Here is a 15,439-nt window from a genome sequence, read left to right as displayed (position 1 = left end):
TTACATATACCCTATGATCAGAAAGTACCGGAAATGCTTAATTTAAATGAACCGCGCGCGTGAGAACCGGACCATATTTTTTTCTTATGTGGCGCCATCTGATCATTAGTGTCTGCCTGGCCGGCCGGAAATATGGGCAAACAATTCTTGAATTTTGTATGATGATAACGCGCCATCGCCCCGAGCATAAATTGTGCTGGATTATTTGACCAAACACCAAGTAAATACCATCGTGCAAGCACCGCATTCAGCTGATATGGCCCCGTGCGACTTCTTTTTGTTTCCTAAGTTGAAATTACCACTTCGTGGAAGAAGATTTCAGTCGATAGAGGAGATTAAATAGAATGCGACGAAGGAGCTGAAGGCCATCCCTTCGTCGGCCTACCAGGGGTGCACGGAGGACTGGGTGGTGCTTCAAACGGGGCATATTTTGAAGGAGATAAAATAAATTTGCCTGAAATTTAACTCTGTTTTGTCTCTTTTAAACATTCCCGGTACTTTCAGATCATAGGGTATTCCTATTCCAATTCCTTGCGGCCTCTCCAATATTTTCACGTATGCATTTTGGTCTAACGACCGCCATGAATACCCAGCAAGAGCTCAATACTGTGTGTACTCTTTGCATAACAGTAGTGTTGTAAATGTGGTCGTAATCAAGTCGCATGTGTCTACAAGCATATGTATGTATGTATGTGTTTATGTATGTATTTGCATTTTAAATAGTTTTAGTTATAGTTTTTCTATCTTATGCAAATTGTTTACTGCCACTTTTTTTATTATCCCAGATTATATCTAAGAATTTTTGTTTAATCCGCTGCTACTTCGCTAACTCTTTCACATTTATTCTTTTGCCATTTTGTCTTCTACCTTTTTGCGGTAATCTGCCAAAGAGTTGTTGTTTGTCATCACTAATTTTTATTATGCAACAAGTTTCCTTTGTTTAATGATTGGCCATTTGCCACTGAGAGCTTAATGACATTCACTATATTTACTTGTTTATTGTTTAGTGTCCATAAAATGCAACATTTGCGCCGTCATTACACTTACATCACAGTACATAAGTGTATGTGTGTATGTGTATGCATATGTATGTATGTGCACTTATAAGCAAGCTTAAGCGGCGATATCACTTAAATGAGCCATTGAACTCGAGAATTTTTCACATACAAAGAAGCAGACGATTTCTTCCGATTGCTAAAACTGTTTGAGTAATCATTCGCGAATGGACACGGAGCGCTGGCGCTGGCGCTGGCTTAAGAATACTCAACATAATATACATAAATATTTAATTAACAGTTTTAGTGGAAATTTAGTGAAGCTATAAATTGTATAACTATAGTGATCAAATATTTGTTGCACGAGGACCTAACGCTGCTATTACCATTAAATAGTCTTAAAATGGATTGCGCCAAATATTATTTGAAGCAACAAAAAAAAAAAAAATCAGAAATTAATAGTTTAAGGAGTTAGGGGTAGTCAGAATTTTCAAAAGATTGGATTTTTTTGCATTTTATTTTCCTAAAAATATTGTGTGAAAATTTGAAGTGAATCCAACAAATACTTTTCGAGTTATTCTACAATTAACAAAGGGCGCTCGGGCGCTTCGGAGCCGACAGCAAAACTTTAAATGCGTTTTTCTCAAAACTATTATATTTTTTTTGATTAATCGAGAGGGAATGGAGCGGGAAACAGATTGGAGTTTTCAGTGACAGTCAGGCTGCACTGAAGGCCCTGGAGAACGCGAAGCAAACCTCAAAGATTGTTCAAGAATGTAAGAAGAAGCTCAATTCTGTCGCAAGACGAAACAGGCTTGTACTTATATGGGTTCCGGGACACTCCGGTGTTCAAGGAAACCAAATCGCCGACGAATTGGCCAACCGTGAATCAGCAGTGCCTTCACAGGGGCCAGAGCCAATAATCGAAATCAGTTCCGCAGGAATCATGAACTGGATCAGCGATTATGTAGGCAATCTGCATAAAGAGCGATGGTCCGGTCTAGAACGCTGCAGAACTGCAAAGCGTTTTGTGACAAATCAAAACCGAAAACTGTCAAACTTTCTATTAAAACTTAGAAGGAAAGACGTTCGGTTGATGGTCGGTATCATTACGGGACACAACCCATGGGGTCAGCATAGGACCACCATTGGAATCATTGAGGACCCGGTGTGCCTGTCATGCTTGGGGGAGGCGGATAGCACTGAGCACTTTCTCTGTGAGTGTCCTGCCTTTGCTAGAGCACGTCTACGAGTTTTGGGTTCCGATTCATGAGAATGAGTAATATTCGTTCTCTAAAACTGGAGGATATTTACAGATTTGCCAAAGAATCTGGAAAATTCTCACAGGACTAACTATCTCTATCTCTGTCTCTATTCTTTCCTATCTCTTTCTCTGATACTTTTCTCCTTCCCTCCTTGACTATCCACCCCCTTCCCAGAGCTTTAAATACAATGGGCTTTTTAGTCTGAGTGTTTTAGGATCCACCAAATCTCCTGGTGCTCCTTGGCTCGACCTTTTCAAATTTCAATTTCAATGTTTTTTGAACTGGTGATCATTGATCACTTAATAATCGCCTCGTCGATTTCAATAAAATTTATACAGCTTTTGAAAAACACAAAAAAAACTCGTGCCTGATCGAAGGATTTTTTTCTTTCAAAAATTTCGATTTTTTTTTACAATTAATTGTCGGTTTTTTTCTCGAAAATCTGAAAAATATTTCCTGAGGCCGCCATATGTTAATTTTGAAAAAAGGTTCGGTCAGATCCCAAATTTCCCTATTAATAAAACTGATTTCTCTTGTCCGATTGATTCTAGATGAATCTCCAAGGACTTGTGATGATCACCGCAAGGGACTTCTGGAGAAACCGGCTCCTCACAAACAACGATAATTTTTACAATTATTAATTTTTTTTGAAATTTCGCTAATGTCAAGTCGAAACATGATTATTTTTGTAAAATAAAGCAACTGTCTAGCAAAAAACCCCTAACCCCTTAATGTCGCAATTGAACCGCGTGCCAATAAAATTTTGTTAAAGACTTAAGTTTTAGCAGTAAATTGTAAATTTTCGGCATTTTTATTGATTTTCGGGATCCCGTTTTTTAATCTCAGGATTTAGGACTGACTTGAAATGAGAAGGCTTTTGATTTTGTTAAAATTTATTGCGTGTACTGTATAGTTTTAGTTTGGGCAAAAATAAATCCATTACTTTAATTTTTTATTTTGCACAAATAAAGGGTGGTTAAGTTTCAAAGACCGGTGTTGATTTAGAAAAAAAATCCTTTTTAAGAAATTATTGTCATTTCTCTTTATTATGATAATATTGGTATGGCTCAATTATGTATGGAACAAAATATTGGCCAAATGGCTGCCGCGGCCTCGGCGGCATACCTCCATCCGATGGTCCAAATTTTCGATGACGCTGTGGCATAATTGAAGCTCTATGCCCCTAATGTGCCGAATTATCTCATCCTTTAGCTTTTGAATTGTTGCTGGCTTATCGACGAACACCTGTCCAACGGTGTCAAATCACATGATCTTGGCGGCAAATTGACATCGCTGCGACTTGAGATTATTCGGCCATCAAATTTTTCGCGCAAAAGAGCCATTGTTTCGTTAGCTGTGTGACAAGTGGCACCGTCCTGTTGAAACCACATATCGTCCACATCCATATCATCCAATTCGGGCCATAAAAAGTTCGTTATCATCTCTCGATAGGGAGCACTATTCACAGTAACTGCCTGACCGGCCTCATTTTGCAAAAAATACGGCCCAATGATGCCGCCGGCCCATAAACCGCACCAAACAGTCACTCCTTGTAGGGCATTGGTTTTTCAGCAATAACTCTTGGATTATCATTCGCCTAAATGCCGCAATTCTGCTTATTGACGAATCCACTGAGGTGAAAATGTGCCTCATCACTGAAGATGATTTTCTTCGAAAATTGGTCATTCACTGTTGCCATTTCCTGCCACCACTCTGACCATTGACGACGCTTGCAATGGTCAAGAGGCGTTAGTTTTTGAGTCAATTGCACCTTGTAAGCGTGTAAATGCAAGTCTTTATGCATAATGTTCATCAACGACGAGCGTGAGAGGTTCAATTGTTGGGCACGACGAAGAGTTGAGGTGGACGGCTTTTCAACCACATTATCGCGAACAGCAGCAATATTCTCTGCAGTACGAGCTGTACGAGCATGCACTGGTGTTTTCACATCTCCTACAGACCCGGTTTGCTCAAACTTTTGCACAATTTTTCCGTTTGTACGCACAGTTGGACAATTAAATTGACCGAAAAAATCACGAAGTGCGGGATATGCATTTTGATTTGAACGCCCGTTTTCATAATAAGTTTGAATAACTATAACGCGTTGCTCGATTGTGTATCTTTCCATGGTTCAAATTGAGTTAATCTGGAATTGAAAAATGTCTAATGAAATGCAGAAACAACTTGACGTTTAGGTGTGGTTCACATTCAACATCGGCCCTTAAAATTTAGCCACTCTTTAGTTTAAAACTATTTCATGATCGATCTTTAGCTCCTGGGCAATGCTACGACTACTGATGTGCCGTTCAACTTGGATTATTTTTGTGATTTTATCGACATTTTTTTGACATCTAAAAGGCCTGAACGGATCGACGAAACCGAAATTGCACCTAATTAGCTGTCGCAGTATCGGCACCATAAACACCATTCACAATTTCAGCGGCCTGGCTGCATTTTCGCCTTTATCAAAAAAAAACTAAAATGTTCTGAGTTTTCTCTTTGTTAAAACCCTCCAACTCACAACTGAATGGAACAAACGAAAAATAGCAAACGATTTTTTTTAGTGTGAAAAGTCACCTTGACAACGAGCATAAACTTGAAATTGTTTGATCGATGTTTTACGAGATATCGCGAAAATAATGGATTTCTTTTTCCACAAGCTAATGTTTCCACATTTTTAACCAGAATTTTTAGCTTACAAGTTTTTTAAGAAAAGTGGGTTAGACGAAGTATTGTGAAGAGTCTTCTCATCTGTCTTGTATTTTTCTGATAGGTTATGGAAAATAAAGAAACTCGAATTTTGCCAAGCAATTTGTGTCAGTATTTCTTTTTTCCATTTTATGCCATCTCAAAGCTTACATTTCGCTTTTCTTATGGAACTGAGATATTGTGGCAACAACTGAAATCCTCCAAACCAATTTTTAATATTTGTAAATCTTATTTTTAAATATTGCATGTAGATTTACCTTGAATTTGAGCTTCATAACATGAAAATTGCCTTGAAGTTAATGCCGATAAGATAAAATGCCTCGTTAGGTCTTTAAGCGCCACAGGCTACGGCAATCTGGAGGTCAGTCCATATATTTTTCAATTTAAGTGGAGAGTTTTAAATACCTGGGTGTAAAATTTAGCAGCGCTGCAAATCCCCTAATCGGTGTGAATGATAGCTTACAAACTGCTAATAGAAACTATTTTGCTCACCTGAAACTTCTCAAAAATAAATTAGTATCGAGGTCGTTTAAGCTACAAATCTGCAGGACCAGTAGCATAAGACTTAAGACCAGTAGCAACATTTGGCTGCTAAGGATGGGTACTGACATCTAACATAGAGAACGACCTTCTACAGAATCGTCTGCAACGATGAGTTCGAACAGCTGATATCAAACCAAAAAATTGGGCGTTTCACTAAAGCCAGCGGCTGATATGGCTTGTCACCTCTTCAGGGTGAACGACAGCAGAATTACGAAAAATATCTTCAATTCTCTTATTATGGAGAGTAAAGAGCGTAGAAGACCGCCAAAAAATAGGCAGACGATGTTGATGCAGATTTATGCCTTATAAACGCCAGGAGAAGCGACTTAATGACCGAGTCGTATGGAACGTGATTGTGAAGGAAGCACGCACTCATCCCGGGCTGTAATTGTTGGGAAGGTGGTGATGATACGTGCCTTCTTATTTTTCGCAACCTCTCAGAAAAGTGCTATGGAGACCAGAGATTATAGTGTTTTTTTCTATTTATTGCCCTTTTTAATATGTCGGAGTATACATTTTTTTTATTTATTTTAATAATTTAAGTCCATGCTGGCCTGGTTAGTGCATCGTTGAAGCTTTACATAGCTACTTCAATAATTAAAAAAAAAAAATTTAATTATCTTCAAAACTACTTTAGTTGAGATATATTAAAAAATTATGACCAGACATTTAATACCTTTCACACCCAAAAGTTAGTCTGCCCTACCCTACATTTTTCTTATATTATAATATATGAACAGTGTACGCCAGCACATGAAGCGTCAACCAGCGCTACCTTTATTTACATGCAGTTTTTCTACTTATAATTCAATTCACAGAAAATAAAATTTACATTTGACCTAATGAATTTTTCTAAAAAAATCTTTTTTTTCTTATTTCAGTATGAAGCACAGCCGTGAATCTGAGCAAACATGAATGCCTACCATACATCTTTAGACAAAACAAACTTAAATTAAAAATCAAAATTGAAAAAATACTTTAGTTGGCTAGTGAAACGCATACATACGAATATACTTAACGACATTCTTATCATTGGTGATGCGTCGAAAAGTGGAGCGACACAGCAGCGCACTGCAGCCAACGGCTACAGCGACGGCTACGGCAACAGTGATGGCTGTAACAAAAATACCAAAACCCCACAAAAGCCAAAATTCCTCAACGGCGGCCACAAGAATAATGCGAACGCTCAGTTGGCCACTTTCAATGGCAAAAATGCAGCACAGTGGGCCGACATGCACAGTAAGGTGGCTGGGATTGTTGACGCTGCAGCTGCTATTGCTGGCCACACGTAATATTGGTAAGTTTTGCATGCATAAGTTATTAAAAAATACCTATGACTATTTTTTTTTATTCCTAGATGTCTCTTGTCAAATTAACAATAAAGAGTTTGTACATGAAATTATTTATATAGTTGCTACTGTGGGCAAAAAGTAAGGTGAATTTGGTTGTAAAATGAAAAATCTTTATTTATTCTTGTAAATCAATTTCATCCCCTTCAAAATACTCGTAATCCCCTCTCGATGAAATACACTTATGCCAACGGTTTTTCAAATCCCCGAAACATGCCAAATAGTCCATTTCCGCTTATTGCCATCAGCACCTTCTTCGATTCAGCTTTTATCTCTTCAATCGACTCGAAACGCGTTCCCCGGAGTGGTCTCTTGAGTTTTGGGAATAGCCAGAAGTCACACGAAGCCAAATCAGGCGAATACGGTGGTTACGGAACGATATGCGTGGAATTTTTGGCGAAATGGTCACGAAGAACGCGTGCAGTGTGAGACGGTGCATTATCGTGATGCAAAAACCAAGAGTTGTTGGCCCATAATTCTGGTCTTTTTAGACGAATTGCTTCACGTAAACGACGCATAACGCTCAAATAATATTCCTTATTAAAAGTTTGCCCAGGTGGAAGAAATTCATAGTGCACCACACCACGAAAATCGAAAAAAATTGAGAGTTTTCGGTACCAAACGAGATTTGACTTTTCGTAGGCCCAAATGGTCTTTCAAAATAGTTTTCACAGATCCTTCTGATATTCCGATCATATCAGTAAGGTCTTTAACAGTCAACCGACGATTTTTGAGCACTAACTCCTTCACTTTATTGATCATCAACACGTTCTCGACCCTCTTTGAAGTCTTTGTACCACTTATAAACATTTTTCTGCGACATGGTCGAATCACCAAATGCCTTCTGCAACATACTTAACGTTTCCGCAGCCGAAATTTCATTCCGCAAACAAAATTTGATGGCACTTCTCTGCTCAATCAAATAAGACATTGTAAAAATCGAAAAATGCACTCTTGGTCGTTTGGTAAACACAAGCGTAAATATATTACTGATAATGACATTCACATGAAAGTTGGCCCAGATGTTATTAACAGTGCTGCCAACTCATGAAAAAAATAACTAGAGCGAAAATTTAATTCCGCGAAGTTTGACAAATGAATTCACCTTACTTTTTGTATATGAGGAAATACCGCTCTTAATCAGAGCATAGGGCGTAAACAAACTCAGACCAACGTGAGCTATCTTGTGCTATTTTTCGAATTTCATGCCAGGATCCTCTTGATTGGTATTCCGCGTGTGTTGATCGCATCCAAGTTGTTCGTGGTGGTCGTCCTCTTCTTCTGGAGTCTTGTGGATTCCATTCTAGGACCATCTTTGCGATGTCATTGCCTTCTTTGCGTAAGGTGTGCCCAATCCAACGCCATTTCCTTTCTTTGATATCAGCTGCGATGGGCTTGCACATTGAAATATTTCAAAGATTTTCGTTGGTGATAACTCTTGGCCAAAATATGCGGTGAATAGTGCGCAGACATCTGTTGATAAATGTTTGTAGGCTAATGCATATGGCATCTGTGACTTTCCATGTTTCGCACGCATAAAGTGACACTGGTTTGATGCTTGTATTGAAAATTCGCAATTTTGTTTTTCTGCTGATATGTCTTGATGATTTTGGCAGGTTTTCTTGACATAGAAGGCGCATTTAATAACGTTAGCGCCGATGCTATCCAACGGGCGTTAATGGACTTAGGGGTGGAAAATTGTATCAGCAATTGGATCATCTCTATGCTAGAAACCAGGATAATTAGAGCTAATATGGGCAATATCAACATAACAAAAAGAGTCCACAGGGGCACTCCACGGGGGGGAGTATTATCTCCACTCCTCTGGTTATGTGTTATTAGTAAAATCTTAACAAACTTAATGGAGGAGGGGTAAAAGTGGTCGCGTACGCTGATGATGTGGTGTTAATGGTCCAAATACGATCAGTGGGATCATTCAAAGGGCGCTAAGCGAGCTTAGCTCTTGGGCTACAGGCTGTGGCCTAAGTTTAAGGGTGGGTAAGGGATAAACGCTAAAAAAAAACACTTTTTTCATGAATTTATTGTAGCGAAATGGTTCAAGTTAGTTTACTAAAAGTTGTTGCATATTATAAAGTAACATTTCAAGAATATTTGATAAAATTTTCATGTAAAAATGAGCGAATGAGAGCACATTTACGTAGACGTCTTTTCAAAAATACATTTTGCAGTAGTCAGCATATCTCAGCGTAGAATCATCTGAAATCAAAAATATCGAATAATTTAGTTAAAGTATGAGTTAAACTTCCCCCCAACGTTTATTTTGACGATTTATTTTCATTTTCAGCCATTTGGTAGTCGTTTGAAGTAAAAAGTGATTTTTGACGAAAAAATGCCGCCAAAAGGCTCGAGAAAACCGCGTTTAAAGTTTGTAACGGACTACGCGCGCAACTGCTGCGTCTCGGCAGATGTTTGAGGCGGCTCGGCTTTATGCTCTATAGGTAGGTAGGTAGGTAGGGTGGTTGTCGTAAGACACACTTAGACCTTCGGCAGGTCCATTGTGATGCCACTGGAGCTTATCCTTACTCTACGTGTTCCCTTTCAAACCATCCGGTTGCTTTAATAAACGAGCAGAGCTTCGTTAGCTTTAGATGGGCTATATCCGCTACATCGGTTAGAAATGCTGTATCGAGGGTGCGCAGCCTTCTCCTAGCTAGGCTTTCACACTCACATAAAAGGTGTCTGACTGTTTCCTCTTCTTCTGTATTTAGACAGCTTCTACAGAAATCGAAGTAAGGTAGTCCTAACCTTCTAGCGTGGCTGCCTATTAAACAATGACCTGTTAAAACACCTATCATTTTTCTTATAGATTCCCTGTTGAATCTTAGCAAGATCTTCGATCGACCGCTGTTCCAGTTCGGCCATGTCTGTCTGCTTAGTTCGCATGTTGTGAGGTTTTGCCAGATTGTATTTACCTTTTTGATGGTTTCCCTGTCTATAAGTAATTTACAAGTGGCTATAGGTATGGGTAGCAGCGCCTTATCCGGTTCGAGATCGAGCGTTGTACCGGCTCTTGCAAGTTCATCCGCCTTACAATTTCCTGGAATGTCCCTGTGGCCCGGTACCCAGATAAGGTGCACCTTGTAGCACTTAGATACGTCATCTAGTAGTTTAAAACATTCTAGAACTGTTTTTGACGAGTGTGTTTTTGATTCCAGCGCTTTTATTGCTGCTTGACTGTCCGAGTAAATGAAGACTTCATTTGTGGATAATACTCTCGTTTTTATCTCTTTAAGCCCCTCTTTTATGGCAGTGACTTCCGCCTGAAATACACTGCAATGATCAGGTAAGCGGAATGATTGGCATACTCCGAGTTTGTCGGAGTAGACCCCTCCACCTACTTTGTTATCCAGTTTTGAGCCATCTGTGTAGATGTTTACTTTATTTATCTTAACAATGAGCCCGTTATCCCATTCCTCTTTGGAAGGAAATACTGTGACGAAGGATTTATACAAATTGATGTCCTTGGTTCTACAGAAATCCGTTGTGTTGGGAATGCAGGGGAATTGTTCTAAAATTGAGGAGTGTCCTCTTTGGTTCGTTCTGAGTAGGCCGATTTCTCTTAGTCTGAGAGTTGCTTTGGCAGCTGTTTGCTTACCGTACTGCTCTATTGGTAAGATGTTAAGCATGATATTTAGTGCATCTGTGGGTGTGGTTCTGAGGGCCCCGCAAATGCAAAGACTGGCCATTCTTTGTACGTGTGCCATGGTTCTTATGCTCTATAACTTAAAAAGTTTTGCTCGGATTGACTTAAAATTTTAACACGGTACTTTTGAAATGTTTTACTACAATAACATGCAAAAAAAAAAATCGATTTTTATCCCTTAGCCCCCCCTTAAACGCGCGTAAAACTGAACTCATGCTATTTACGACCAGATATATAGGTAAGGTACCAATTTTTACTCTACCAAGCATTAACGGACAAACCCTCTCACTTTCACCCAGTGCAAAGTACTTAGGGGTAATTCTGGACTCCAAACTTAGCTGGAAATTAAACATTGAAGAACGGGTAAAGAAAGCAGAAATCGCTTTATATGCCTGTAAACGTATGCTAGGAAGAAGATGGAGTCTTCAACCCAGGTATATAGTTGGTTGTAGTAGGCGGTTATACGACCAATTTTAACGTGTGGCTCGGTAGTTCGGTGGAAAGCTCTAGAGAGAGAATACAACATCAAATTACTTAGCAGAATACAAAGATCAACCTGTGCAATAACAGTCGGTGCGATCAGACCATGTACTAGGGAGGCCCTGAACGCGCTGACACACGTTATTCCGATAGATTTACATATCAAGAAGATGGCAACAATGAGTGCATTTAGGTTAAATGAAGCGGGTCGCTGGAAGGAAAAAGCTCATGGCCATGCTAGTCTTTTACTGCGACAAACCCAGTATACCTCGAAGAGGACTGACTACATCGTCCCGACGGTGACATTCAGCAGAAATTTTGTCAATCTCTTTCCATCTCGGAAAGAATGGAATAAGGGATTCTCACTAAACAACTTCGACTCTGCAGTCTATACAGATGGCAGTAAAATGGATTGTGGTGTTGGAGCTGGTATACCTATATTTTCATAGACTTAAAATTGAAAGATCTGTGCGTCTCCCTAATGCTTGCAGTGTCTATCAGGCGGAAGTACTGGCAATTGGGGAAGCTTGTAGGCTACTAATCGCAGATCCCTCTTTTAAGGGCAGTATCGCTATTCTTTCGGATAGCCAAGCTGCAATCCAGGCACTGGGTTCGGCTACAACAACCTCTAAAGTGGCGGAGCAAAGCAGGAATAGCCTCACCTCCTTGAGTGAAAACCATAAAGTGACCTTAATCTGGGTCCCGGGACATCGGAACATCGAAGGTAATGAAAAAGCGGATGAACTGGCAAGAAGGCGATCTGCCATGAATAATGCTCTTGTAGAATCGGTATTCAAACCACTAGGTGCAGTCAAGAGTGCAATTTCCCTAAAATACCTTCGAATCGCAGATCGTAGATGGAGAGACCAGAGGAAATGCAAAATTAGTACAACGTTATGGCCTACCTACAACCTCAAGCAATCGTCGACATTCATAAGCATGAAACGACGGGACGCCTGGAGACTAACGGCAGTCATAACTGGGTTTTGGTCTGTGGGAGAACAAGCAGCCAAAATGGGCATCCCTCATAACACATACTGTCACAGTTGTAAACAACCGGAGAAAAAGGAGACAATCTTCCATTTCCTCTGTGAATGCCCTGTCCTATGGAAGGACAGAATGTTAACCCTGGGTAAACCGTTGTTCGAGAGTCTGGAAAAGCTGTCTGGCTTAGATGTTAACAACCTGATAAGGTTCCTGAACCGTACAGACTGAATATAGTCATGCTGTAAATAACTGATAAACAAGTTGGTAACGAGGATGTGGCAACAAAATGATGCGGAAGCACTAGTTGGATTCTGGAAGAATCACCACTTAAACCAACCAACCACCATGTCTGTGATGAAAACGATTCGATTCATCCTGTGGAAAGCGTGGCGAGCTTTGTTTATGCGGCAACTTACATCAGCTTCCGCCCCACCATTTTTTGACACTATGCTGCCATGGTAGCAGAAGTTTTCGTCAGTGCGTCCTGGCTTGGAGTTTCGATACGTATAAGCTTCGTTTTTTTGAAGTTGACTCGCAATCCAACTTGGCTTGCCTATCGTATTACGGCAGTAAGTTTAGCGTGTGCTTCAGACAATTTGTGTGTCAAAAAGCATATATCATCGACATAATCCAGATCGCAGAGCTTCTGATATGGGCGCCAATGAATACCCGATGGAATATCGATATTTGTTTTTCTTATAATGTCATCAAGTACAGTGATTAACAGCAGCGGCGACAACACACAACCTTGACGCACACCATTGTGAATACTGAAAAACTCGCTCTTTTTGCCTTTGAAGAGTACACTGCACACAGCTCCCTCATGGTTGGGTTAGGTAGTGATAGTTGCCCAGAGAGTAGGGCCCACTTGGGCGAAAAAAGTTTGGTTCATTCTTTGTGATACCATTGCAAGAGGGTAAAGGAAAAAAGGGGAGAGAGGGAAGGGATGGGGAATGGTGAGTGTTTGTGGACTACGAACGGTGACTAGTCTGCGGTTGTGTTAACCTCTTTATGCTGCTGATGAAGTTCATCAAATTTTTGATATCAAGACCTGCTATGTCAGCAGGCGCAGAAAAGAAGTGAGACCCAAGATGTTTAAATCTTAGTCCTGCTAGAGCGGGGCAGCTAAGGAGTAGGTGCTCAGATGACTCGACCTTATCCTTCATACAACTGACTCAAAAAGGGATTGGAGTAATACCAAGTCTCACGGCATGTATACCTCGCGGATAGTGCTCTGCTCTTTGAGAGCTGAGATTTTGTCATCCTCAGAATATCTCTCGAACGCCTCAGATGCAAGCGGGGCTAGAAGGATTTCGCAACCTTACACGTTCGTGTACTTGCCCAGCGCTCGCTAAGTTGGTGCAAAGCTCATTCTGGCAGGAGTAGAGCGCAGGTTGTCAAGGGGATCCTGAAACTCTCCTTTGGCGGGCACACTACCTCACAGGTCCCTTGTCTGGCCAGCTCGACGGCTTCGCAGTTTTCTGCAATGTCACTGTGACCAGGTCAGCTCCCTCATAAAGTTCTTGAATGATGGTGACGATTTTTACCATTTTTTCCGGTACTCCATTAGTCCTCAAGGAAGACTAAATTGCGCGCCTGTTCAAGGTGTCAAAAGCGCGCTCAAGATCCACAAAGAGTAGGAACAATGGCGACCGCCATTCTGCTGACTGCTCTATAATCATACGCAGCGTGTTAATATGATCTACACACGATCTTTTGGGGCGAAAACCATTCTGTGCGGTGCGCAATATGTTCTTGAGAACTGGGGCGATTCTCTCAAGAATGACAAATGCCAAGATCTTTATTACGGCATTTAAACGAGTTATGCCACGCCAATTTGCAAAGCGACTTAAATCGCCCTTGTTCGGAATTGATATTATTATGCCCTCTTTCCAGTCGATCGGGATGGTGTTTGTTGACCAGATTTGAAGTGAGAGGGGACGGAGTAGTGGGGTTATTTCATCAGCACCGAATTTTAATAACTCAGGTGGTATACCATCCGAGCCAGCAGCTTTGTTGTTTTTAAGCTTGTGGATTGCGGTTTTAATTTCCGTGCTAGATGAGGGCTCAGTCGAGATATCCCTGTTGACTATAGTAGGCTATGACTATTATTTTGAACAAATTTCCATACATTGAACTGTGTTTTACCATCCATTTACATATCCCATCACACAGAAGTTGGGTGTAGGTATGAGGCTGTGTAGTCGATTGCTCACTTTGTTATCTGTCTATTTACCTGTAAGTAATTTAAAACTTTACAATTAGCCACTTTTGTAGGCATGTAGGCGTATAAAGTACAATCATAAACAATTGTGCTTGCAGTCTCTTCACTTATTCAGTGGCTCTGTCATTTTTGTTGAGAAAGCGCGTCAGGCTGTGAGTCGTACTGTCAATTCGAAATGGCGTCAATTCATGTGCAGGGACGCGTATGTATGAATGAACTTGCATATACCCACATTTTGAAGGGATATAAAAGAATGTACATATTTACAAATATTCATGAACGAGCTTATGCCCGCATATGAGTGGCAGCTTTGTGAAACTGATGTTTAATGTACCGGAAAAAAATGTTCACAACAACAAAGTGACACAAAATAAAAGAAGGCTTAATTTCATTTTTATAAAGGCTTTGTACGGGAATTGGCAATGCAAAAAGCAAAAAGCAAAAAAAAAAAAAATTAAAAAAAATAAATAAAAATATAAAAAAACACAAAGTATTTAATGAAATGCTGGCACTGCCCTGAATACTTTTGCTTGCAAATACTCTAAACTTAAACGCATGTGGGCTGGTGGATTGGAGGAGCCACGCACTCGTACGCATACAAAATATCTGTTTATCGTTTTTCTTCTACTGCATTGATGAACGGCGACGACTGCCCCATTTTAGATTAGAGAAAACCGAGAATTTGCGAACGACACGTGGAAATGAAGTTTGAAAAGTGTTAAATTTTAGTTAAATATTAACGAACTGATATTTATTAGCTAAATTTTTAATAAGTGCACAACTAAGTTCCCGCTGTTCGTCAATAGATGCCGCTAGCAGTGTGTGCTAGTTGATTCTAACATAACCTAAAGGTCGTAAACCAAGTTTAGACATATGGTAAATAAACTGCTTCGACACATTAGTGATTCTGTTTTGGTATCATGCCTGTCATTATCATGGTTTTGTGAAAGAGTCTGATTTTGTGCCGAATAATTGTCATTTGCGGAAACGGTGGCTGAAGCGCATCGAGAGCTACAAAATGTTTATGGAGATGCTGCTTTAAGTGAAACAATGCGGCGAGATTGGTTCCGTCGCTTCAAAAATGGTGATTTTAATGTTGACGACCGTCCGCGTGTAGGAAGGCCAAAAACCTTCGAAGACGTTGAATTGGAGGCATTGCTCAATGAGGATCTGCATCAAACGCAAGAAGAGCTTGCTTCAGTATTAGAAATTACCCGTCAATC

At 40.2% G+C, this 15,439-nt stretch overlaps 1 protein-coding gene across 1 annotated transcript in view; it reads left to right on the top strand.

Annotated features, from left to right (window-relative positions):
* The window catches only part of LOC129245209 (uncharacterized), a 99,405-nt gene that overhangs the window by 27,789 nt on the left and 56,177 nt on the right, over nt 1-15,439 (top strand). Inside the window, exon 2 of the mRNA XM_054883247.1 lies at nt 6,394-6,809. Within this exon, the coding sequence (XP_054739222.1) occupies nt 6,551-6,809 (259 nt within the window). The 5' untranslated portion in view covers nt 6,394-6,550. The remainder of the gene's footprint in view (nt 1-6,393; nt 6,810-15,439) is intronic.

The sequence above is a fragment of the Anastrepha obliqua genome, chromosome 4, assembly GCF_027943255.1.
Source record: "Anastrepha obliqua isolate idAnaObli1 chromosome 4, idAnaObli1_1.0, whole genome shotgun sequence".
Classification (NCBI taxonomy): domain Eukaryota; kingdom Metazoa; phylum Arthropoda; class Insecta; order Diptera; family Tephritidae; genus Anastrepha; species Anastrepha obliqua.
This window is presented reverse-complemented; position numbering and strand designations above follow the sequence as displayed.